This window comes from Salmo trutta, chromosome 20, assembly GCF_901001165.1.
Source record: "Salmo trutta chromosome 20, fSalTru1.1, whole genome shotgun sequence".
Classification (NCBI taxonomy): Eukaryota; Metazoa; Chordata; class Actinopteri; order Salmoniformes; family Salmonidae; genus Salmo; species Salmo trutta.
Window position 1 is genome coordinate 28311613 of NC_042976.1, and position 24882 is coordinate 28336494.

At 43.0% G+C, this 24882-nt stretch overlaps 1 protein-coding gene across 1 annotated transcript in view; it reads left to right on the top strand.

Annotated features, from left to right (window-relative positions):
• LOC115155830 (unconventional myosin-XVI-like) overlaps positions 1 to 24882 on the top strand; it is a 181558-nt gene that overhangs the window by 1017 nt on the left and 155659 nt on the right. Inside the window, 1 exon segment of the mRNA XM_029702807.1 lies at positions 21069 to 21341. Coding sequence (XP_029558667.1) covers positions 21069 to 21341 — 273 coding nt within the window.

Genomic DNA, 24882 nt, shown 5'->3' on the forward strand with positions numbered 1-24882 from the left:
GGAGAGAGAGTGGTTTTTGCCCGTGTGGGTGTGTGCAATTATGTTTTTGTGTGTGTGTCTCTGCAATGTGTTTGTGTGTGTGTGGGATGTGTGTTACGTGTGTACTGTGGGTGGGTGTGTGAGCTTGCTGCAGACAGAGTGCTGTAGCTGTGTGAAGTTGACCGGTGAATGCGGCAGGTAGTGGGAGGCTCTGGGTAATTCAGCTAGAGTGACAGACAGAAAGGTAGAGCAGAACAGCAGGGAGAGAGATGGGAAAAGAGAGGAACGGCTGGAGAGTGAAGAGCGAAAGAGAGGGATGCCGAGAGAGATGAGAGAAAGAGAGGAATGGAAAGAGTAATCGAGAAAGAGGGAGAGGGATGGGAGAGAGGCAATATTGAGAGAAATGTGAGGATGGGGACAGGAAGACGAGACGTGAATGTAAGGAAAGGAGGATAAGTGACAGTTGAGAAAAGGAGAAAGAGGGACAGATTATGAGTCAGTGAGAAGGTGAATAAAGGAGATAAAAACGGATGATGGTGCATGACTAAGAGATTAGGAGACAGAGGGAGCCGGGGAGGTAAAGAGAGATAGAAGGAGATATATTTGGGAAAGCGGTAGAGGAAAAAGGCTGCCAGGGAAGGTGATTGGTTAGTCATTTCCCCGATCTATACCTCTCTCCTCTATTTCCCTGTTGTATCTTCCCCCTGCTTTTTCTCCTTTCCTCCCTCTCTGAATTATTATTTTTTATTATTTTGAAATGTGAAATGTGTTGGTTATTTAACAAGTGTGTGTGTGCGTGTGCGCATGCGCATGCACATGCTCGTGCTCGTGTGCATGTGCGTGAGTGTGTGTGTGTAAGAGAGACAGAGTCCAGATTAGGGTTGAAGGTGAACTCAAAGGGCAGATAGAGAGAAATGAATGGAAGAAAAAGGAGAGCGAGTGAGCGTGAGAGCGAGAGGGATATGAATGAGGCAGGTGTGTGGGTTCTCACGTTTGATGTGTGCTGAAGCAGACACATGAGTGGGCTCATAGGTCAGTGAAACAGCCCTGCCTCAACCCATCCTTACAGAACTGTGCGTGCATGAATAGACACTGGAAAACAGTTCATGTAAGTAATTTACTGGCAGCAATTGGCCAGGAAATTACTGTAATTTATTTTTACAGTACAGCTACTGTAATCCATTTTACGTTACCACATTTTTTACTGTAATATAATTTACAGTATATTACTGGCTACAGCAACGTATTACCCAGTATTCTTTGTAGGTTTTCATTTTTACATTTATATTTACATTTTGGTTATTTAGCGGTTGCTCTAGTCCTTAGCAACTTACAATCCTTAGCAACTTACAACTTACAACCAAGGTTGATAAAAAATAACATATTACAGTTATGGCAAGTAAAACATTTCTGTAAACTGTAACAGACAATTTTGTTGGAGTTCGTCCTTTCGAGTCGATCGCAATTAACATAATAAATATCCCCATCAAAATGTGTCTGTTTGAACGAGATATATCTATCTCAATCCACTGCATCCGTCGATGTTGGACTTCCACATCTGTGGTGGAAAGTGGCAGTGCAACAGCGCTGTTTGTCAGACCAGGATACATCCCCAAAATCAGTCTTCTGACGAAAACGTCTGTAAAGTCTGAATGTATGTCTATTTATTCTGGATCCCCATTAGCTGCTGCCAAGGCAACAGCTACTCTTCCTGGGGTCCAAAACGGTTTAGCCTACGAACTAATTTAGAAAGATGACACTCTCACAAACATGATGCTGTTCGCTGTTTTGCTCTACAACCCCCACAAGTGTCACAGGATTTGTTTGAAGGTAACCCGGTACCATTTAAAAAAATGAATGGAAGTATGGAAGTAGTTTTGTTACCAACACACTTTCTTATATCTTCTAGAAATCTTCTAGAAATCTGTTTTGCCATTTATGAATGTGCTATTCAATGTGTTTTTATGGGCTATAGTAGTAAAGGACAAATTCAATATTTTCAAAAATATTGGGGGGGATACCTTCAGGGGTCATAAAACTCTAAATCAAATAGCTAAATGAGCCATGGTGGGACCATCTTTAAACAATTCCATATGTTAGCTTAGTAACATAGCCCAAAGGCTTACACTTTTAGGGGTTAAGAATGCATTGGTCTTCAAAGTAATTATAATTACAACAAGAGACATTGCCTTCATGTAACAGTATAGCTCCCGTCCCTCTCCTCGCCCCGAACCAGGGACCCTCTGCACACATCGACAACAGCCACCCTCAAAGCATCATTACCCATCGCTCCACAAAAGCCGCAGCCCTTGCAGAGCAAGGGGAACAACTACTTCAAGGTCTCAGAGCGAGTGACATCACCGAGTGACACCACCGCTAACTAGCTAGCCATTTCACATTGGATACATTCAGAAAGTATTCATAGCATTTGACTTATTCCACAATACAATTCAAAATGTATTAAAAAAAAAATCTTTCACCCACCTACACTCAATATCCCAAACTGACAAAATGATAACTTGTTTTTAGACATTTTGGAAAATGTATTTAAAATGAAATACAGAAATATCTAATTTATATAAGTATTCATACCCCTGAGTCAATACATGTTAGAATCACCTTTGGTGGAGATTACAGATGTGAGTCTTTCTGGGTAAGTCTCTAATTGGATTGTACAATATTTGCACATTATTCTTTAAAAATATTATTCAAGCTATGTCAAGTTGGTTGTTGATCATTGCTAGACAGCCATTTTCAAGTCTCGCCATAGATTTTTAAGCCAATTTAAATCAAAACCGTAACTAGGCCACTCGGAAATATTCAATGTCATCTTGGTAAGCAACTCCAGTGTAGATTTGGTTTTGTGTTTTTGGTTATTGTCCTGCTGAAAGGTGAATTTGTTTCCCAGTGTCTGTTGGAAAGCAGAAGGTTTTCCTCTAGGTGTTTGCCTGTAGTTAGCTCTATTCTGTTTATTTTTATCAACAAAAAAAATCCCTAGTCCTTGCTGATTACAAGCATACCCATAACATGATGCAGCCACCATTGTGCTTGAAAATATGAAGAGTGGTACTCAGTGATGTGTTGTCTTGGATTTGCCCCAAAGATAACACTTTCTATTCAGAACATAAAGTTAATTTCTTTGCCACATTCTTTGCAATTTTACTTTTACTTTGAAAACCTCCCTGGTCTTTGTGGTTGAATCTGTGTTTGAAATGCACTGCTCGACTGAGGGACCTTACAGATAATTGTAAATGTGGGGTACAGAGATGAGGTAGTCATTAAAAAATCATGTTAATCACTAATATTGCACATAGAGTCCAGCTTATTATGTGACTTGCTCAGCAAATGTTTACTGTTGAACTTATTTAGACTTGCCATAATAAAGGGGTTGAATGAATACTTGTTGACTTGAGACATTAACGCTTTTCATTTCAATTAATTTGTCAAAATGTATAAAAACATAATTCCACTTTCACGTTATGGGGTATTGTTAGTTGGCCAGTGGCACAAAATTGCAATTGTATTCATTTTAAATTCAGACTGTAAAACAACATGTGGAAACAGTCAAGGGTGTGAATACTTTCTGAAGGCACTGTATCTTATGATATATCTCTGACTATTTCTGGATAGTGCCAATACAATACTGAGATATTATTAACGGTAACTTGATGCCAGAACAATGAAACACAGTATAACACAGTAAAAGTGACTATTAAACTGTAATGAAGGGAAACCCAGGCTTTCTGAAGGCTTTGAAGCTTTTACCAAATTGAGCCGGAAAATGGTTCAATACTTGGAGCTTCATTTTTCGTTCACATCTGCTGTTCAGCAATAAATAGCAGCGCATGATTATCAGATGCATTTTTTTCTCCACTGTTTTCGTCTGAACTCTGTGGCGCAGCATTAAGTCGATGGCTTCACCAGGTTTGCCTCTTACATCATGCTTCCCTTTTTTTCTTTAAGTTTACCTTTTTTTATGGGATCTATGGCATTATTTAAGGGATTTGAGACAGAAGCTTATATTATACTAAATAAAACAAATTATTTGAACAACAGTGCAGAAAGTGTGGTTTCGAATGAATAAAAAAATGACTGTGTGCCTTCAACAGGATTTGACCTCTAACCTCAAGTCCCTGAATGTTCCATAGTTCCCTACTCTACCTGCTAAGCTACAGGTCAGGTAAAACTACATGTACAAAATCCTAACTGTATCTGTAAGTACAGTGTCCAGCAGAGGTTGGTGTTTGAAAGCAGCTTGGAATGGAAGAAAGCAGCTTGGAATGGAAGAAAGCATCGGAACCACGCCAAAATCTTGCATTTTGCAACACACGGTTTGAAAAAGCACGTGATGAAACAAATCTTTGGACGTCATTGATGACGTACTTCTGGTAAAGTGGTACGCACATCAGCACACTACTTCAAATTTAGCTGCTTAGTGATTTCGACGCATGTCTTGACGTTCCGTTATCTAACGTAACGTCGCTATTAAACTTTAAGAAAATGATTTCCACAGTATTTTACTGTAATTACAAGGGATTAGAGCAAGCAGGTTGACTGTAGTCATTTGCATATTACAGCATATATTAATGAATACTAGGTGTTTTATATCACTTGCACTTCTTGAGGCCTGAACAAAGGCTTCCAAACTGGGTGTGATTACAGGGCAAAACAGATCAAATGGACATGGGTAAACACTCAACCATTAAAAGGTCTGATCTATTCCCTATATACATTCAATTAATAACAACTACTACATATAACTTAAATTGGCACAGCACTCTCACTAATGGGTGCAACAAATACAGCCTCTAACAAGAGAAACAACAATGGCATGCACCCACTAGTGTTCAAAAGGTTTTTGGTGCTCCAAAAATCCAGTATGGTACTGTATTTTGAATTACTGTAAATTACTAACAGCAATTGGCCAGTAAGTTACTGCACAGTTTCAGGACAAGGTTTGTAAAATTCCTAAATTACAGTATATTACGGTATTCTGTGGGGTACACCATTCTCACTCACTGGTGCAACAAAATAGCCTCTTACATGGCACCCATAAAATATGTTAATGAGCCAGAAACTCTTTCCTTGCCCACAAGAGTTTCCCACAATGCACCATCATTGATACTGTAAAACACATTCAAAGTATTTTACTGTGCATTTTACAGTGTTTTACCTTTGAAATTACAGAAAGGTATTATAGCGTGCTGTAAAACAAATGTATGATATTTTACTGTGCATTCTACAGTAATCTACTGTATTTGGTTTATACAGCATTATACTGTTGATTAATGCAGTAAGTTACTGATAAAATTACAAAAACGTCTAACATTGTGTGCTAAAACATGTTCACACACATGATTGTGGTGGTCAACATGTCAAGCTGTGTGTGCGTGTGTGTGTGTGTGTGCGTACAGTATATATACTCTACATGTGTGTCTATGTGGATGCTGCGGGCTAATTCACAGCCCAGTGCAGTGCTGTCAGTGTTAATAACTAGAGCCTATGAGGGATATTCCCCAGTAAATCAATATCTGACAGCCAGGAGATGGGAAAGCAGGAGCTTCTCAAGCATGACAACTACAGTATCTCTCTCTCTCCTGCTCTCTCCCTCCCTCCTTCCTACTCCCTACCTCCCTCCTACTTTCTCCCTCTTCCCTATATCTCCATCCTGACCTCTGCCGGTCCCTCTTGGTGTCTTTGACCTTTCCTGTCTGTCACTCACTCACTCTCAATTTCCAGCTGTCCCTTTACCATTCTTTCTCTCTTTCTCTCTCACAAGAATCCTCTCTCCCTCTCTCTCACACACCCTCTCCCGTTCACTTCATCTTTATTGTCTTGCTCCGCGGATATGAAGAATATGGTTTTACATTAGCATCACATTTCGAGAGGCTAGACTGCTCAGTTGGATCAGTCTGAGGTAAATCTTTATGGGTGACATATGTCAGCAGTGACACGTGTGTGATATGTGTCATATAACGTGTGTTTATGGCCAGACAATGTTGCTGTGCCTCTGTCTGGCTGGTTATGATGCCTGATTTATAACGCTGACAATGCAGTTAAATAGAGTCTGCTGGTTGCAAATCAAGTATTTTGGTAGAGGTGGAGTGTATGTGTGTGTGTGTATGTTTGTGTTATTGCTCATGGCTAGAGTGACAATGTTGTGTGTGTGTGTGTCACTGTGAGTTAAGACTCCTGAAGGAGGACTCATCAGTCCTGTGTCCCTCCTCCATGAAGTCAGTTATGATGTCTCCCTGAGTCTGCAATAAAGCTATCACAGCTGAGAACAGCACGGGGGGGGGGGGGGGGGGGGGGGGGGGTAGCTGCACTTCCTAACCTCCTGCCAAATGTATGACCATATTAGAGACACATATTTCCCTCAGATTACACAGATCCACAAAGAATTTGAAAACAAATCCAATTTTGCTAAACTCTCATATCTACTGGATGAAACACCCAGTGTGCCGTTACAGCAGCAAGGTTTTTGATCTGTGGCCTCAAGAAAAGGGCAACCAGTGAAGAACAAACACCGCTGTAAATACAACTCATATTTATGTTGATTTATTTTCACTTTTCTACTTTAACTATTTGCACATCGTTACAACACTTTATATATACATAATATGACATTTGAAATGTCTTTATTCTTTTGGAACTTCTGCAAGTGTTATGTTTACTGTTAATTTTTATTGTTTATTTCACTTTTGTTTATTATCTACTTCACTTGCTTTGGCAATGTAAACATATGTTTCCCATGCCAATAAAGCCCTTAAATTGAAATGCATTGAATTTAATTGAGAGAGAGGTGTGTGTGGGAGAGAGGGAGAGGGGTGTGGGGGAGAGAGAGAGGTGTGTGGGAGAGAGAGAGAGGTGTGTGGGGGAGAGAGAGATTTGTGTGGGGGAGAGAGAGAGAGGTGTGTGGGGGAGAGAGAGAGATGTGTGGTCAGAGAGAGAGAGAGAGAGAGAGAGAGAGAGAGAGAGAGGTGTGTGGGGGAAGAGAGAGTTGTGTGGGTGAAAGAGCTCTAGGTCTGATGCTTTCAGAACCATGGGGAGCACCCCTCTCTCTCTCTCTCTCTCTCTCTCTCTCTCTCTCTCTGGTTAGCTTTCAAAAGGATTGATGAAGGGTTGATGAAGTCAAGAATCAGTCTTCAAATGAACAATCCCTTGGGCTTTGACAACATTTGTGATGCAACAATTATGTCAGAGGAGAGAACCTAATCGGTGGGCGCAACCTATTTGTTTCATTAAGATGTTTCCCTTTTAGTTTACAGTAGGCCTGTGATGCTGTGTTTGCAGCCTTTGAAGCAAAACATTAATACAGATAGAGAGAGAGAGAGAGAGAGAGAGATGTCCCGGGGGAAGGGATAGAGTGGTAGGGTGTGATATAAAGGAGTGGTACTAATGGGAATGAGCAGAGGAGAGGAAGTTTTTCTTTGTTGCTGGATGCATATTGAGTTCAACTCCAGGTTCATATCCTCCCATGCTGTGTTTGTTATAGTTGGCACGCACGCACACACACACACAAACCATTAAACTAGTGACTTTGCTCTACTTCCACTGATCCACTCTCACACTGTCTTTTACTACTCTCTATTTATTCCACTGTCTGAACTGCCTTCCCTCTTTTCTCCCTCTCTCCTCCTTTCTATTCCTTCCCTCTGTCTGTCATATACAGCCCCCCCCCATCCCTCTAATATGCAGTCTCTCAGTGTGCCAATGTGTGATTGTTCTCAGTAGTGCCGCAGTCTATACCAAGTAGTGGTAATTATCCTTTGTTTCCTGTGTCCCTGGATGGAACTCTCAGTTTAAGCCACTTTGACTCAGCTAGCCAGTCCTAGGACAGATATACCCATCTATAGTCTATAGACACATATATACTTAAGCAATAATGCACAAGAGACAGTGCTGTATCATGAATACAGTCACAGGTAAATGGTGTTGTTTGGCCCGACGCGGTAGCACTGCCTCATTGCTTTTATAAAACTGTTACCAACATATTAAAATAGCAATGAATTTCATATTTTCATTAAAACTTTATTTATAAGTCAATTCATACAATTTAATTCTTACAACAGAAGATATAGTCTGGACAAAAATCTGGTTCTTAGTTCTTTTAGCCATGTTGCCACAGACAAGACCCAGTCTTTAATTATTTTTGCATAGTTGCTATGCAAAAGGACTGGTCGTCCGTTCTAAACAAAATGGTTTCTACGCAGGCAATGTTCTTGTCGCTAGCTAGCTAGCCAACTTTGGATTGACAGTACACCAGCTGCATTTTTGTTTGTTTTATATTCTTTTCTATTGGCATTGATGCGTGATTTGACTGGCTCAGTAGAAGTTGTCTAGTCTCGTCTGGGCACCGTTCACTCTATGTATGGTACTACAGAGATCTAAATTCAAAAGTGAAACATTGGCAGACAGCGAGGCTTATATTAACCTCCTCTGTACCAAACTAAATGCTAGGCTGGAAGTGAGGGGAAATCATGTGCTAGTTGAGTACAAGAGATGATTCAACAACATGAGCATGATATTCTTGTGGAGGCACAGTGATCCCTTTCAGGTGGAACCGTTAGCAGGCATAGTGTGTCTGTGACGGCCAATACAGCATGGCTTGGAATGCTGCTCGTCCAATCAGCATGCAGGATGCAAGCAACCAGTTTTATAACCAGCTATAGTCTATAGACACAGATATTCCCAGCTATACTCTATAGACAATCTACTGTCAGACTGGGCCAGCTGTAAAACTAGCTAGCTAATCCAGTCCAGATATGGCTGAGCTTTGTGCCTGTCAGTAAAGGGTTGGGGCTTGGCTTTGGATTAGGCTATGTGTAATTTGAACCGAAGGGCTGTAGTGTATATGCTTGTGTAATGTACAGTACATGTGCTCCGCTAGCTGCAGCACTTGTGTGGGTGTGTCCTGAGAAGAATGCACTCCTCCTTTTGTCACGACAGTGGTTGGCTTCACTTCTTTTCAAAATCCTCCAAGACTCAGGGGCAAGAGCTGGGACGATAAACCGCAAATGATCGACACCAACCATACCGATCACTTATCACAGGCATTTTGCTCATTTCGTTAATTACGATAAGTAGCCTGTTCTAGAGAAATGAAGTAAGTTTGTTAATATTAATATGTGTGATTGTCAATGGGACAGTCGTTGGATACAACCATCTCACCAGTAGTAGTAGTTTAAAGGAGAATATAATAGCTGTGGTGCACATTCATGTTATAAAATGATCGTTCTATTTATTCACAACATGGATTTTTGTCCATATCGTCCAGGTCTATCAGGGGTGTTGTGATACTTGACTTTGGAGAGAGTCGTGTTTGGGGAATGGGGGATGGGGAGGGGGCAAGGCGGGCAGTGTAACTAGTTTCATGGTTATCACGGTGTATTGTCTCTCTAACTCTGCCTAGTCAGCTTAATAAGAGGCTGTACAAGCTAAGTAGTAGTGAATGGTATAGTGAGGTATAGTGGGGATGGTGGTGTGTGTACTGACACAGGGCTGGGCACACAGAGCAGGTCTGGGTTTAATAGGGTAATTGGTTTCTGCGCCTGGGAGCAGCTTACTTCACTGCAGCACTTCTAAAGTGTCTTTAATCTGCATCCTGGCTTATCAGAGCCTAGAGACAGGGTCAGGAGGGAGAAGAGGACGAAGAGAGGAAGGAAATAGAGGGGGTAAGAGAAAGTCAAAGGAGAAGGAGGACGTATAGTAGAGAAAGGGGAGAAAAAGGGAGCGAGAGCAGAGAGGGAGTACACTGGTAGAGCGCGCTCAAACGTGTGCACAATCTTGTGTGTGTTTGTGTGTACATGCATGCGTGTGTAAGTACGAGCCTGTGTGTGTAGACCAGTACAAACCTGAGGCAGTTTCCCTAACTGAAAATGTTGAGGCAGACACCTGGTTTCAACGATATTCTAATCACCTCCCCATTGTCTCAAAGATCATTTTCATGTTGTCAGCCCAGGCCGATATCATACGGGCGTTTTGGCCCTACTGTCTGGGAGGGAGGCAGGTGTGTGGTTGAGTGTGTAGATGATTATCTAATGCAGTTAAAGAGACAGTAACATCACTCATCAGCCTGATAAGGATCTACAGCACATACAGATTCACATAAACATTGTCTCAAGTAGAGACAACATGCTGGGGGATAAACACCTCTCAATTCCCGTGCCATGTCCGCTATGGTTACAAATGTGTCTCTTTTTGGCATGTGTGTGTATTCAGGTCTGTGTAGGTGCTTATGGGTCTCTGAAGAGATTATAATGTGAACAGCGTCAGAGAAAAGACACACACACACACACACACACACACACACTGACACACTCAGACAACGCAGCTCTTATTTCCATAGCTGCATGACAAAGTGAACTGCAGTGATTCCTGCTCCTCTTTAAAAAGCGTAACAGGCGGAGAGGAGAGAAAAGAGAAATTAAGGGAGAGAGAAGAGAAAGTGAGAGAGATGGGCCATTAAAAAAGGCTGCAGTACTTCAAAGGCATCCCACTGTCAGTGGTTTAAACCTCACCAGCAGACTGCTGCACCAGTCTACTGAATCACACACACGGAGGGAGGGAGGGAGGATTACAGGGGCGAGAGGAAGACAGACAGGCACATAGTTATGGGGCAGTGAAGGGGCAGACAAGAGGAGGAGGAAGAAAAGGAGGTTAAAGACCAAGTGAGAGTGATGTGGAGAGGGCTTAAAAGTAAAGAGACGGCGAAAGACAGTCAGACAGGCAAAGTGACAGAGTGAGGGCAAGGAGGAAAGGAGAGAGAGGGATGAGGAGGAAGATAACCTGAAAAAGAGAATTAGAGTGGGTTAAAAGGAGAGGGAAAGAAGGCAGACAGATAGACAAGCAGACAGATAGACAAGCTGACAGATAGACAAGCAGACAGTTAGGCAAGCAGACAGTTAGGCAAGCAGACAGTTAGGCAAGCAGACAGATAGACAAGCAGACAGTTAGGCAAACAGACAGTTAGGCAAGCAGACAGATAGGCAAGCAGATAGATAGACAGATAGACAAGTAGACAGATAGGAAAGCAGACAGTTAGACAAGCAGACAGATAGACAAGCAGACAGTTAGGCAAGCAGACAGATAGGAAAGCAGACAGATAGACAAGCAGACAGTATGACAAGCAGACAGTTAGACAAGCAGACAGATAGACAAGCAGACAGTTTGGCAAGCAGACAGATAGGAAAGCAGACAGATAGACAAGCAGACAGTATGACAAGCAGACAGTTAGACAAGCAGACAGATAGACAAGCAGACAGTTTGGCAAGCAGACAGATAGGAAAGCAGACAGTATGACAAGCAGACAGTTGGACAAGCAGACAGTTAGACAAGCAGACAGTTGGACAAGCAGACAGTTGGACAAGCAGACAGTTTGGCAAGCAGACAGATAGGAAAGCAGACAGATAGGAAAGCAGACAGATAGACAAGCAGACAGATAGACAAGCAGACAGTATGACAAGCAGACAGTATGACAAGCAGACAGTTGGACAAGCAGACAGATAGGAAAGCAGACAGATAGACAAGCAGACAGTATGACAAGCAGACAATTTGACAAGCAGACAGTTAGACAAGCAGACTGTTAGACAAGCAGACAGTTGGACAAGCAGACAATTAGACAAGCAGACAGTTGGACAAGCAGACAGTTGGACAAGCAGACAGTTAGACAAGCAGACAGTTGGACAAGCAGACAGTTAGACAAGCAGACAGTTGGACAAGCAGACAGTTAGACAAGCAGACAGTTGGACAAGCAGACAGTTGGACAAGCAGACAGTTAGACAAGCAGACAGTTAGACAAGCAGACAGTTGGACAAGCAGACAGTTAGACAAGCAGACAGTTGGACAAGCAGACAGTTGGACAAGCAGACAGTTAGACAAGCAGACAGTTGGACAAGCAGACAGTTGGACAAGCAGACAGTTGGACAAGCAGACAGTTAGACAAGCAGACAGTTGGACAAGCAGACAGTTGGACAAGCAGACAGTTAGACAAGCAGACAGTTGGACAAGCAGACAGTTGGACAAGCAGACAGTTGGACAAGCAGACAGTTGGACAAGCAGACAGTTAGACAAGCAGACATGAATAGAAGTAGTGAGTATGTGAGAAAAGTATGTGACAATAATAGAACTGTCTGTAATTTATCTGCAAAGGCAGCCTTTCCAAAGTTATGCACATCAGCACACTACTTCAAATTTAGCTGCTTAGTGATTTCGACGCATGTCTTGACGTTCCGTTATCTAACGTAACGTCGCTATTAAACTTTAAGAAAATGATTTCCACAGTATTTTACTGTAATTACAAGGGATTAGAGCAAGCAGGTTGACTGTAGTCATTTGCATATTACAGCATATATTAATGAATACTAGGTGTTTTATATCACTTGCACTTCTTGAGGCCTGAACAAAGGCTTCCAAACTGGGTGTGATTACAGGGCAAAACAGATCAAATGGACATGGGTAAACACTCAACCATTAAAAGGTCTGATCTATTCCCTATATACATTCAATTAATAACAACTACTACATATAACTTAAATTGGCACAGCACTCTCACTAATGGGTGCAACAAATACAGCCTCTAACAAGAGAAACAACAATGGCATGCACCCACTAGTGTTCAAAAGGTTTTTGGTGCTCCAAAAATCCAGTATGGTACTGTATTTTGAATTACTGTAAATTACTAACAGCAATTGGCCAGTAAGTTACTGCACAGTTTCAGGACAAGGTTTGTAAAATTCCTAAATTACAGTATATTACGGTATTCTGTGGGGTACACCATTCTCACTCACTGGTGCAACAAAATAGCCTCTTACATGGCACCCATAAAATATGTTAATGAGCCAGAAACTCTTTCCTTGCCCACAAGAGTTTCCCACAATGCACCATCATTGATACTGTAAAACACATTCAAAGTATTTTACTGTGCATTTTACAGTGTTTTACCTTTGAAATTACAGAAAGGTATTATAGCGTGCTGTAAAACAAATGTATGATATTTTACTGTGCATTCTACAGTAATCTACTGTATTTGGTTTATACAGCATTATACTGTTGATTAATGCAGTAAGTTACTGATAAAATTACAAAAACGTCTAACATTGTGTGCTAAAACATGTTCACACACATGATTGTGGTGGTCAACATGTCAAGCTGTGTGTGCGTGTGTGTGTGTGTGTGCGTACAGTATATATACTCTACATGTGTGTCTATGTGGATGCTGCGGGCTAATTCACAGCCCAGTGCAGTGCTGTCAGTGTTAATAACTAGAGCCTATGAGGGATATTCCCCAGTAAATCAATATCTGACAGCCAGGAGATGGGAAAGCAGGAGCTTCTCAAGCATGACAACTACAGTATCTCTCTCTCTCCTGCTCTCTCCCTCCCTCCTTCCTACTCCCTACCTCCCTCCTACTTTCTCCCTCTTCCCTATATCTCCATCCTGACCTCTGCCGGTCCCTCTTGGTGTCTTTGACCTTTCCTGTCTGTCACTCACTCACTCTCAATTTCCAGCTGTCCCTTTACCATTCTTTCTCTCTTTCTCTCTCACAAGAATCCTCTCTCCCTCTCTCTCACACACCCTCTCCCGTTCACTTCATCTTTATTGTCTTGCTCCGCGGATATGAAGAATATGGTTTTACATTAGCATCACATTTCGAGAGGCTAGACTGCTCAGTTGGATCAGTCTGAGGTAAATCTTTATGGGTGACATATGTCAGCAGTGACACGTGTGTGATATGTGTCATATAACGTGTGTTTATGGCCAGACAATGTTGCTGTGCCTCTGTCTGGCTGGTTATGATGCCTGATTTATAACGCTGACAATGCAGTTAAATAGAGTCTGCTGGTTGCAAATCAAGTATTTTGGTAGAGGTGGAGTGTATGTGTGTGTGTGTATGTTTGTGTTATTGCTCATGGCTAGAGTGACAATGTTGTGTGTGTGTGTGTCACTGTGAGTTAAGACTCCTGAAGGAGGACTCATCAGTCCTGTGTCCCTCCTCCATGAAGTCAGTTATGATGTCTCCCTGAGTCTGCAATAAAGCTATCACAGCTGAGAACAGCACGGGGGGGGGGGGGGGGGGGGGGGGGGTAGCTGCACTTCCTAACCTCCTGCCAAATGTATGACCATATTAGAGACACATATTTCCCTCAGATTACACAGATCCACAAAGAATTTGAAAACAAATCCAATTTTGCTAAACTCTCATATCTACTGGATGAAACACCCAGTGTGCCGTTACAGCAGCAAGGTTTTTGATCTGTGGCCTCAAGAAAAGGGCAACCAGTGAAGAACAAACACCGCTGTAAATACAACTCATATTTATGTTGATTTATTTTCACTTTTCTACTTTAACTATTTGCACATCGTTACAACACTTTATATATACATAATATGACATTTGAAATGTCTTTATTCTTTTGGAACTTCTGCAAGTGTTATGTTTACTGTTAATTTTTATTGTTTATTTCACTTTTGTTTATTATCTACTTCACTTGCTTTGGCAATGTAAACATATGTTTCCCATGCCAATAAAGCCCTTAAATTGAAATGCATTGAATTTAATTGAGAGAGAGGTGTGTGTGGGAGAGAGGGAGAGGGGTGTGGGGGAGAGAGAGAGGTGTGTGGGAGAGAGAGAGAGGTGTGTGGGGGAGAGAGAGATTTGTGTGGGGGAGAGAGAGAGAGGTGTGTGGGGGAGAGAGAGAGATGTGTGGTCAGAGAGAGAGAGAGAGAGAGAGAGAGAGAGAGAGAGAGGTGTGTGGGGGAGAGAGAGTTGTGTGGGTGAAAGAGCTCTAGGTCTGATGCTTTCAGAACCATGGGGAGCACCCCTCTCTCTCTCTCTCTCTCTCTCTCTCTCTCTCTCTCTGGTTAGCTTTCAAAAGGATTGATGAAGGGTTGATGAAGTCAAGAATCAGTCTTCAAATGAACAATCCCTTGGGCTTTGACAACATTTGTGATGCAACAATTATGTCAGAGGAGAGAACCTAATCGGTGGGCGCAACCTATTTGTTTCATTAAGATGTTTCCCTTTTAGTTTACAGTAGGCCTGTGATGCTGTGTTTGCAGCCTTTGAAGCAAAACATTAATACAGATAGAGAGAGAGAGAGAGAGAGAGAGATGTCCCGGGGGAAGGGATAGAGTGGTAGGGTGTGATATAAAGGAGTGGTACTAATGGGAATGAGCAGAGGAGAGGAAGTTTTTCTTTGTTGCTGGATGCATATTGAGTTCAACTCCAGGTTCATATCCTCCCATGCTGTGTTTGTTATAGTTGGCACGCACGCACACACACACACAAACCATTAAACTAGTGACTTTGCTCTACTTCCACTGATCCACTCTCACACTGTCTTTTACTACTCTCTATTTATTCCACTGTCTGAACTGCCTTCCCTCTTTTCTCCCTCTCTCCTCCTTTCTATTCCTTCCCTCTGTCTGTCATATACAGCCCCCCCCCATCCCTCTAATATGCAGTCTCTCAGTGTGCCAATGTGTGATTGTTCTCAGTAGTGCCGCAGTCTATACCAAGTAGTGGTAATTATCCTTTGTTTCCTGTGTCCCTGGATGGAACTCTCAGTTTAAGCCACTTTGACTCAGCTAGCCAGTCCTAGGACAGATATACCCATCTATAGTCTATAGACACATATATACTTAAGCAATAATGCACAAGAGACAGTGCTGTATCATGAATACAGTCACAGGTAAATGGTGTTGTTTGGCCCGACGCGGTAGCACTGCCTCATTGCTTTTATAAAACTGTTACCAACATATTAAAATAGCAATGAATTTCATATTTTCATTAAAACTTTATTTATAAGTCAATTCATACAATTTAATTCTTACAACAGAAGATATAGTCTGGACAAAAATCTGGTTCTTAGTTCTTTTAGCCATGTTGCCACAGACAAGACCCAGTCTTTAATTATTTTTGCATAGTTGCTATGCAAAAGGACTGGTCGTCCGTTCTAAACAAAATGGTTTCTACGCAGGCAATGTTCTTGTCGCTAGCTAGCTAGCCAACTTTGGATTGACAGTACACCAGCTGCATTTTTGTTTGTTTTATATTCTTTTCTATTGGCATTGATGCGTGATTTGACTGGCTCAGTAGAAGTTGTCTAGTCTCGTCTGGGCACCGTTCACTCTATGTATGGTACTACAGAGATCTAAATTCAAAAGTGAAACATTGGCAGACAGCGAGGCTTATATTAACCTCCTCTGTACCAAACTAAATGCTAGGCTGGAAGTGAGGGGAAATCATGTGCTAGTTGAGTACAAGAGATGATTCAACAACATGAGCATGATATTCTTGTGGAGGCACAGTGATCCCTTTCAGGTGGAACCGTTAGCAGGCATAGTGTGTCTGTGACGGCCAATACAGCATGGCTTGGAATGCTGCTCGTCCAATCAGCATGCAGGATGCAAGCAACCAGTTTTATAACCAGCTATAGTCTATAGACACAGATATTCCCAGCTATACTCTATAGACAATCTACTGTCAGACTGGGCCAGCTGTAAAACTAGCTAGCTAATCCAGTCCAGATATGGCTGAGCTTTGTGCCTGTCAGTAAAGGGTTGGGGCTTGGCTTTGGATTAGGCTATGTGTAATTTGAACCGAAGGGCTGTAGTGTATATGCTTGTGTAATGTACAGTACATGTGCTCCGCTAGCTGCAGCACTTGTGTGGGTGTGTCCTGAGAAGAATGCACTCCTCCTTTTGTCACGACAGTGGTTGGCTTCACTTCTTTTCAAAATCCTCCAAGACTCAGGGGCAAGAGCTGGGACGATAAACCGCAAATGATCGACACCAACCATACCGATCACTTATCACAGGCATTTTGCTCATTTCGTTAATTACGATAAGTAGCCTGTTCTAGAGAAATGAAGTAAGTTTGTTAATATTAATATGTGTGATTGTCAATGGGACAGTCGTTGGATACAACCATCTCACCAGTAGTAGTAGTTTAAAGGAGAATATAATAGCTGTGGTGCACATTCATGTTATAAAATGATCGTTCTATTTATTCACAACATGGATTTTTGTCCATATCGTCCAGGTCTATCAGGGGTGTTGTGATACTTGACTTTGGAGAGAGTCGTGTTTGGGGAATGGGGGATGGGGAGGGGGCAAGGCGGGCAGTGTAACTAGTTTCATGGTTATCACGGTGTATTGTCTCTCTAACTCTGCCTAGTCAGCTTAATAAGAGGCTGTACAAGCTAAGTAGTAGTGAATGGTATAGTGAGGTATAGTGGGGATGGTGGTGTGTGTACTGACACAGGGCTGGGCACACAGAGCAGGTCTGGGTTTAATAGGGTAATTGGTTTCTGCGCCTGGGAGCAGCTTACTTCACTGCAGCACTTCTAAAGTGTCTTTAATCTGCATCCTGGCTTATCAGAGCCTAGAGACAGGGTCAGGAGGGAGAAGAGGACGAAGAGAGGAAGGAAATAGAGGGGGTAAGAGAAAGTCAAAGGAGAAGGAGGACGTATAGTAGAGAAAGGGGAGAAAAAGGGAGCGAGAGCAGAGAGGGAGTACACTGGTAGAGCGCGCTCAAACGTGTGCACAATCTTGTGTGTGTTTGTGTGTACATGCATGCGTGTGTAAGTACGAGCCTGTGTGTGTAGACCAGTACAAACCTGAGGCAGTTTCCCTAACTGAAAATGTTGAGGCAGACACCTGGTTTCAACGATATTCTAATCACCTCCCCATTGTCTCAAAGATCATTTTCATGTTGTCAGCCCAGGCCGATATCATACGGGCGTTTTTGGCCCTACTGTCTGGGAGGGAGGCAGGTGTGTGGTTGAGTGTGTAGATGATTATCTAATGCAGTTAAAGAGACAGTAACATCACTCATCAGCCTGATAAGGATCTACAGCACATACAGATTCACATAAACATTGTCTCAAGTAGAGACAACATGCTGGGGGATAAACACCTCTCAATTCCCGTGCCATGTCCGCTATGGTTACAAATGTGTCTCTTTTTGGCATGTGTGTGTATTCAGGTCTGTGTAGGTGCTTATGGGTCTCTGAAGAGATTATAATGTGAACAGCGTCAGAGAAAAGACACACACACACACACACACACACACACACTGACACACTCAGACAACGCAGCTCTTATTTCCATAGCTGCATGACAAAGTGAACTGCAGTGATTCCTGCTCCTCTTTAAAAAGCGTAACAGGCGGAGAGGAGAGAAAAGAGAAATTAAGGGAGAGAGAAGAGAAAGTGAGAGAGATGGGCCATTAAAAAAGGCTGCAGTACTTCAAAGGCATCCCACTGTCAGTGGTTTAAACCTCACCAGCAGACTGCTGCACCAGTCTACTGAATCACACACACGGAGGGAGGGAGGGAGGATTACAGGGGCGAGAGGAAGACAGACAGGCACATAGTTATGGGGCAGTGAAGGGGCAGACAAGAGGAGGAGGAAGAAAAGGAGGTTAAAGACCAAGTGAGAGTGATGTGGAGAGGGCTTAAAAGTAAAGAGACGGCGAAAGACAGTCAGACAGGCAAAGTGACAGAGTGAGGGCAAGGAGGAAAGGAGAGAGAGGGATGAGGAGGAAGATAACCTGAAAAAGAGAATTAGAGTGGGTTAAAAGGAGAGGGAAAGAAGGCAGACAGATAGACAAGCAGACAGATAGACAAGCTGACAGATAGACAAGCAGACAGTTAGGCAAGCAGACAGTTAGGCAAGCAGACAGTTAGGCAAGCAGACAGATAGACAAGCAGACAGTTAGGCAAACAGACAGTTAGGCAAGCAGACAGATAGGCAAGCAGATAGATAGACAGATAGACAAGTAGACAGATAGGAAAGCAGACAGTTAGACAAGCAGACAGATAGACAAGCAGACAGTTAGGCAAGCAGACAGATAGGAAAGCAGACAGATAGACAAGCAGACAGTATGACAAGCAGACAGTTAGACAAGCAGACAGATAGACAAGCAGACAGTTTGGCAAGCAGACAGATAGGAAAGCAGACAGATAGACAAGCAGACAGTATGACAAGCAGACAGTTAGACAAGCAGACAGATAGACAAGCAGACAGTTTGGCAAGCAGACAGATAGGAAAGCAGACAGTATGACAAGCAGACAGTTGGACAAGCAGACAGTTAGACAAGCAGACAGTTGGACAAGCAGACAGTTGGACAAGCAGACAGTTTGGCAAGCAGACAGATAGGAAAGCAGACAGATAGGAAAGCAGACAGATAGACAAGCAGACAGATAGACAAGCAGACAGTATGACAAGCAGACAGTATGACAAGCAGACAGTTGGACAAGCAGACAGATAGGAAAGCAGACAGATAGACAAGCAGGACAGTATGACAAGCAGACAATTTGACAAGCAGACAGTTAGACAAGCAGACAGTTAGACAAGCAGACAGTTGGACAAGCAGACAATTAGACAAGCAGACAGTTGGACAAGCAGACAGTTGGACAAGCAGACAGTTAGACAAGCAGACAGTTGGACAAGCAGACAGTTAGACAAGCAGACAGTTGGACAAGCAGACAGTTAGACAAAGCAGACAGTTGGACAAGCAGACAGTTGGACAAAGCAGGACAGTTAGACAAGCAGACAGTTAGACAAGCAGACAGTTGGACAAGCAGACAGTAGACAAGCAGACAGTTGGACAAGCAGACAGTTGGACAAGCAGACAGTTAGACAAGCAGACAGTTGGACAAGCAGACAGTTGGACAAGCAGACAGTTGGACAAGCAGACAGTTAGACAAGCAGACAGTTGGACAAGCAGACAGTTGGACAAGCAGACAGTTAGACAAGCAGACAGTTGGACAAGCAGACAGTTGGACAAGCAGACAGTTGGACAAGCAGACAGTTGGACAAGCAGACAGTTAGACAAGCAGACATGAATAGAAGTAGTGAGTATGTGAGAAAAGTATGTGACAATAATAGAACTGTCTGTAATTTATCTGCAAAGGCAGCCTTTCCAAAGTTATGTTTCCCTCCCCTGTGGTCTAGCAGTGACCTGAATTACTGCACTAATCACTGCTGTCTTTGTCTCTGTCTAACAGACATACACACTCATTACAACACACACACACACACACACACGCACACACGCACACACGCACACACTGACACACACACACACACACACACACACACACCATGTCATTGCAAACTTTGCAATCACCACATCATTGAAAACTTTCTGTATTGCATCCGGGGGCAGACTTTGGGTATTAGATTGTCTGGAATTCAATTCTTTTGATTACTTTTTATGCACTTGGAAGCATCATGGTCTCTGATTGCCTATGAATTGCAACTTTACTTCTGGTTGGTCTGATTTTCAGCCTTCATCACTGAACAATGCTATGCATATTTACCATTTTATAAGTCTGGAACTATCTTCTTAAATAAGCATGGTTTGGTCCTGATGTGTCGTGATTCATTCCACTGCAGTCACTGAGGCTTAGCTCTGCTGCAGCAGCAGTAAGCAGACAGGCCGTAATAGGTTCAGAGACTGGGTAGTGAGCAGAACTCCTGGCTCTCTTCCACTGGGACAGACAACATGCTAAGTCATGATATTCACTACAGCCGTTGGGATGCGGAAGAGAAGACACTAAACAGTGTGTTGTTTTTTTCAAAACACCCAGAGGATAAAGGCAGTGCAAGTGTAGTCCATTATAAACACACACAAACACACATAGACACACACACACACTTGCTTGTAGGTGAAACAGACAGCACTGGTGTGCTTTATCATCCAAGTGTTGTCCTGTTCGCTCAGTGTCAGACTATATTTAAATAAACATGGAGTGGTTCGAGTTATTTACTGTATCTAACAGCAGTGTCTGTCTCTCTCTCTCTCTCACACACACACACACACACACACACACACACACACACACACACACACACACACACACACACACACACACACACACACACACACACACACACACACACACACACACACACACACACTAGCTGTTTTGCTATGTTTAACATCACTCTATTTTCAACTTGTATAAACTGTTGAGACAGATTTTCATCACAAAACATGATATGCTAATGTTTTTCTCTCTCCTTTTCCCTTCTCTACCTCCCTCCCTCCCTCTCTCTCTCCCTCCCTCTCTCTGCAGGTTGTTTTCAGCTATGTAACGTGTTTCGTCAGAACATGGAGATCGACCAGTGTCTGCTGGAGTCTCTCCCATTTGGCCAGCGCCAGCGGCTGGTCAGGAGGATGCGCTGTGACCAAATAAGGGAGTACTATGAGCGGGAGAAGACCCTGCAGAAACCAGGAGGAGGAGTCAAGGTAAAAGCCCCACCCACCAGCCACATGAAGAAACACCGCATTCGCTTCAGCCTCGGTGACATCATACAGGACGCCATCATACGCCACGACGACAAAGAAGGTTTGTGTTTACCTATGTCTCTGTGTCTGTCTGTCTGTCTGTCTGTCTGTCTGTCTGTCTGTCTGTCTGTCTGTCTGTCTGTCTGTCTGTCTGTCTGTCTGTCTGTCTGTCTGTCTGTCTGTCTGTCTGTCTGTCCGTCCGTCCGTCCGTCCGTCCGTCCGTCCGTCCGTCCGTCCGTCCGTCCGTCCGTCTGTCTCTGCCTGCCTGTCTGTGTGTATGGGGGGTAGCTATAGAGATGAAGAGTGTGAGTATGTTGATGCTAGTATTTCCAGAGTGTAATGGCTATATTTCTGTAAAACTGTCTTAGATTAAATTCACAAACTGATGGCCTCATATCTGAGTTCAGTAGCACTTCATTTGAGCTATTGACTTCTGACAGTTTTATGAGCTTTGAGTCAGTTCAATCAGAATAGGCAGTGGGACGTGTTCAGTGTGTAATGAGTGGCATACATGAGCCCTACTCTTACAGCACTTACATCATTCTCTGCACGGCTGGGGACCATCTGAGTCCCTTTCAAATCACTCACACACATATACGGACATGTGTACACTGGCGTGCACAGACCTAGTCCACATGTTTTGGGTTTACCCTCTCCACACCCATCCCTACAGACCTATAGTAATGCAACAGACCTAGTCCACATGTTTTGGGTTTACCCTCTCCACACCCATCCCTACAGACCTATAGTAATGCAACAGACCTAGTCCACATGTTTTGGGATACCCTCTCCACACCCATCCCTACAGACCTATAGTAATGCAACAGACCTCAAAACATTATCAGCATCCCAAAGTGGGTCTCAGTTGAAAGTGAACAGAAGACATTTAGTCAGTGCCTCCCACGGAGTGGTAAAAAAAGCCTCTCTCTATCTCTCTCTCTCTATTCCTTATTTTTCTCCCTTCCTCTCTTTGTATTCTGTTCCTCCTTCAATATTCACTCTTCATTCCCTCTCCAGAGTTTCAGCGGCTAATCAGTATTCTGCTTAGAGTGTGCGTGTGCGTGTATGTGTGCGTGTGCGTGTGTGTGTGTGTGTGTTTGTTAGTGCAGCAGTTGGGAAAAGACAAATGGATGTGGCAAGGGTGAGGAGTGGCCATTAGCTTTGCAGTATTAGCTAATCCTTCAAACTGATTACAGGCTAGTCAGGACACAAACTCTCTCACTCTGTCACACACACACACTTATTCATAAAAACACACCTAGCTAATATTCAGAGTTAAATGCAGCTCTTGGGAGACAAGCAGAAGTCATCTAATAAAGAAGGGGTTGTGCAGGACAGCACAACGATTACAGAGCTCAGAGATTTCCCCCATTATGTGGATGGGGAGGATGATATTAAGTCAACTAAAGTCAACCAACAGCTGACCAGATTGACTGTGTGTGTGTGTGTGTGTGTGTGTGTGTGTGTGTGTGTGTGTGTGTGTACCTCCCTATTCTATCAACTGAGAGATTCCTCATTAGGGATTCTGCCTAGACCTCAGAGGGGAGAGAGAGAGATCTCTTGTGAGCCTGACTCTAAATCAACTGTTGCCCCAGGCAGGGATCTGAGGCACTCTACCCTTAAAGCCACAGGCCCATACACACAGAGCTGCAGTCAAACACACTTTATGTCTTCATAAAGTATCACTACTAGTGGATACTCTATACTCTATGAGTGCTTTTACAATGGACATTTATTTATCTCACTATGGCCTCTTCTCTCCCTCTTTCTCCCTATTCTCTCTCTACCTCCCTTCCCTTTTTACTTCTCTGTCTGTCTTTCTCCCTCTTTCTCTCTCTCTCTCTCTCTCTCTCTCTCTCTCTCTCTCTCTCTCTCTCTTTCTCTCTCTCCATCCCTTCCTTATCTTTCTCACCACCCATGCTCTTGTTTGCCAGCCGTTTGCCCAGCTGTCTGTGTGTATCTGTCAGACCACCCAGCAGCCATTGCAGGTCACTATGCTAATCTCCCCCCTTTTGGCTGCCAATGATCTTCAGCTGGGGTACTTGTGAGCAGCTGGTGTACCCATGCAACTGCCTGACTAAAACCTGGTCCTTTGGCCGGGCATGAATCGCCACTGTTTACCCCTGAGTAGAAATCCTAATCGCCACCCATGCAACAGCATGGTACAGGACTGGCACAAGACTGTTACTGCCACTGGCTTTTGGTACGGTGGGCAAAATCAGCTGCCAACCATTGGTCTGATTAACTAGACTTGGAACTGTCAAGGCTCTGCTGAACAAGATGCTGTTGGATAAGATGTTGTTGGAGAAGATGTTGTTGGAGAAGATGTTGTTGGACAGGATGTTGTTGGACAGGATGTTGTTGGACAGGATGTTGTCCTGCAGATTTGATGTTCCATAGGCATGATACCGTGTAGATGGAGACATGATGATAAGTCTCATTTCACACCATTGGACTAAATTCCCTTCTTGTTATTCCTGCTATTACTGATTTGTTGCTTTGATGATCCCATGGTTAACTATCTAAAATTGTAGTCAGTGATGTGTCTTTTGGATTACTGTAATCTGATTACTTTCAGTTACTTTCTAATTAATTTTCCCTTAAGATGCAGAAGAAGACAAAAATAATTCTTTATACACATTTGGTGTGCCATCATAGTGGTCTCAGGCTCACTCAGGTGGAAAAATTGTTAACATTTTAAATGCTGAATTGAATGTAATTGAGAAAGCAGAAAGGTCTCAATGTGTTTTTTTCACTAACATCCTTTCTGAATTTAAGAGTAATCCAAGAAGTAATCATGTCGTTTTAAAAAGTGTCTGTAATCTGATACAATATTTTTGCTGGTAACGTAAGCGACATTTATATATATTTTTTGTAATCAGATTACATGTAATCAGTTACTCCCCAACCCTGATCTTTGGCCTGTTGACTGTTTCTATGTCTCTGTGTGTGTAATGTTACTTGTAGGCAATGTCAGTTTCTGTGTCTCTGTGTATGTGTACGTCTGTGCCAATTACTGTGTGGGAAAATACAGTAGTGCTCCACAGCATGTTTCTGTCTCAATTCCACTCCATTCAAAATCCATGTAGGAAACATGGTCGCCTCAGGCCTCCTTTATCCCAGGAGATATGTGGGAACATTTCTGGAATTGTATTCACAGCAAAATCCTTAATCATTTTTGAGAGGAGGAAATGTGTAAATACACCCAATGTCGAGAGACCTAGGGGTCCATTTGGGGTGAGAGGGGGGTAATTTAGGGGGCCAGGGTGGGAATTGGGGTTAGTTCTGCCTGTACCAAGCTCCCCAAACCCTGGAAAACCGGACTCAGCGGAGATCATGGGGATGTGTGGAAGGAAAATCAATGCTTAGTATTCCACAGGGATCTCATCTCAGTCCGCTGTTATTAGTGATGAGATCAGCTCCTCTCTTCTGGAGATAATGGAGGAAATACCACCCTCAAAGATTTATGTAGCAGATTGGGTTTTTTGCTTTGCTTTATCTTGTGAAGGCCTTATCTGGTGGTGAATCTCTCATTGAAGTGAAAAGCTATGAAATGAGAGTGATAGACTGTGTCCAAACGTTTATCTAGCTATAGCGAGGCA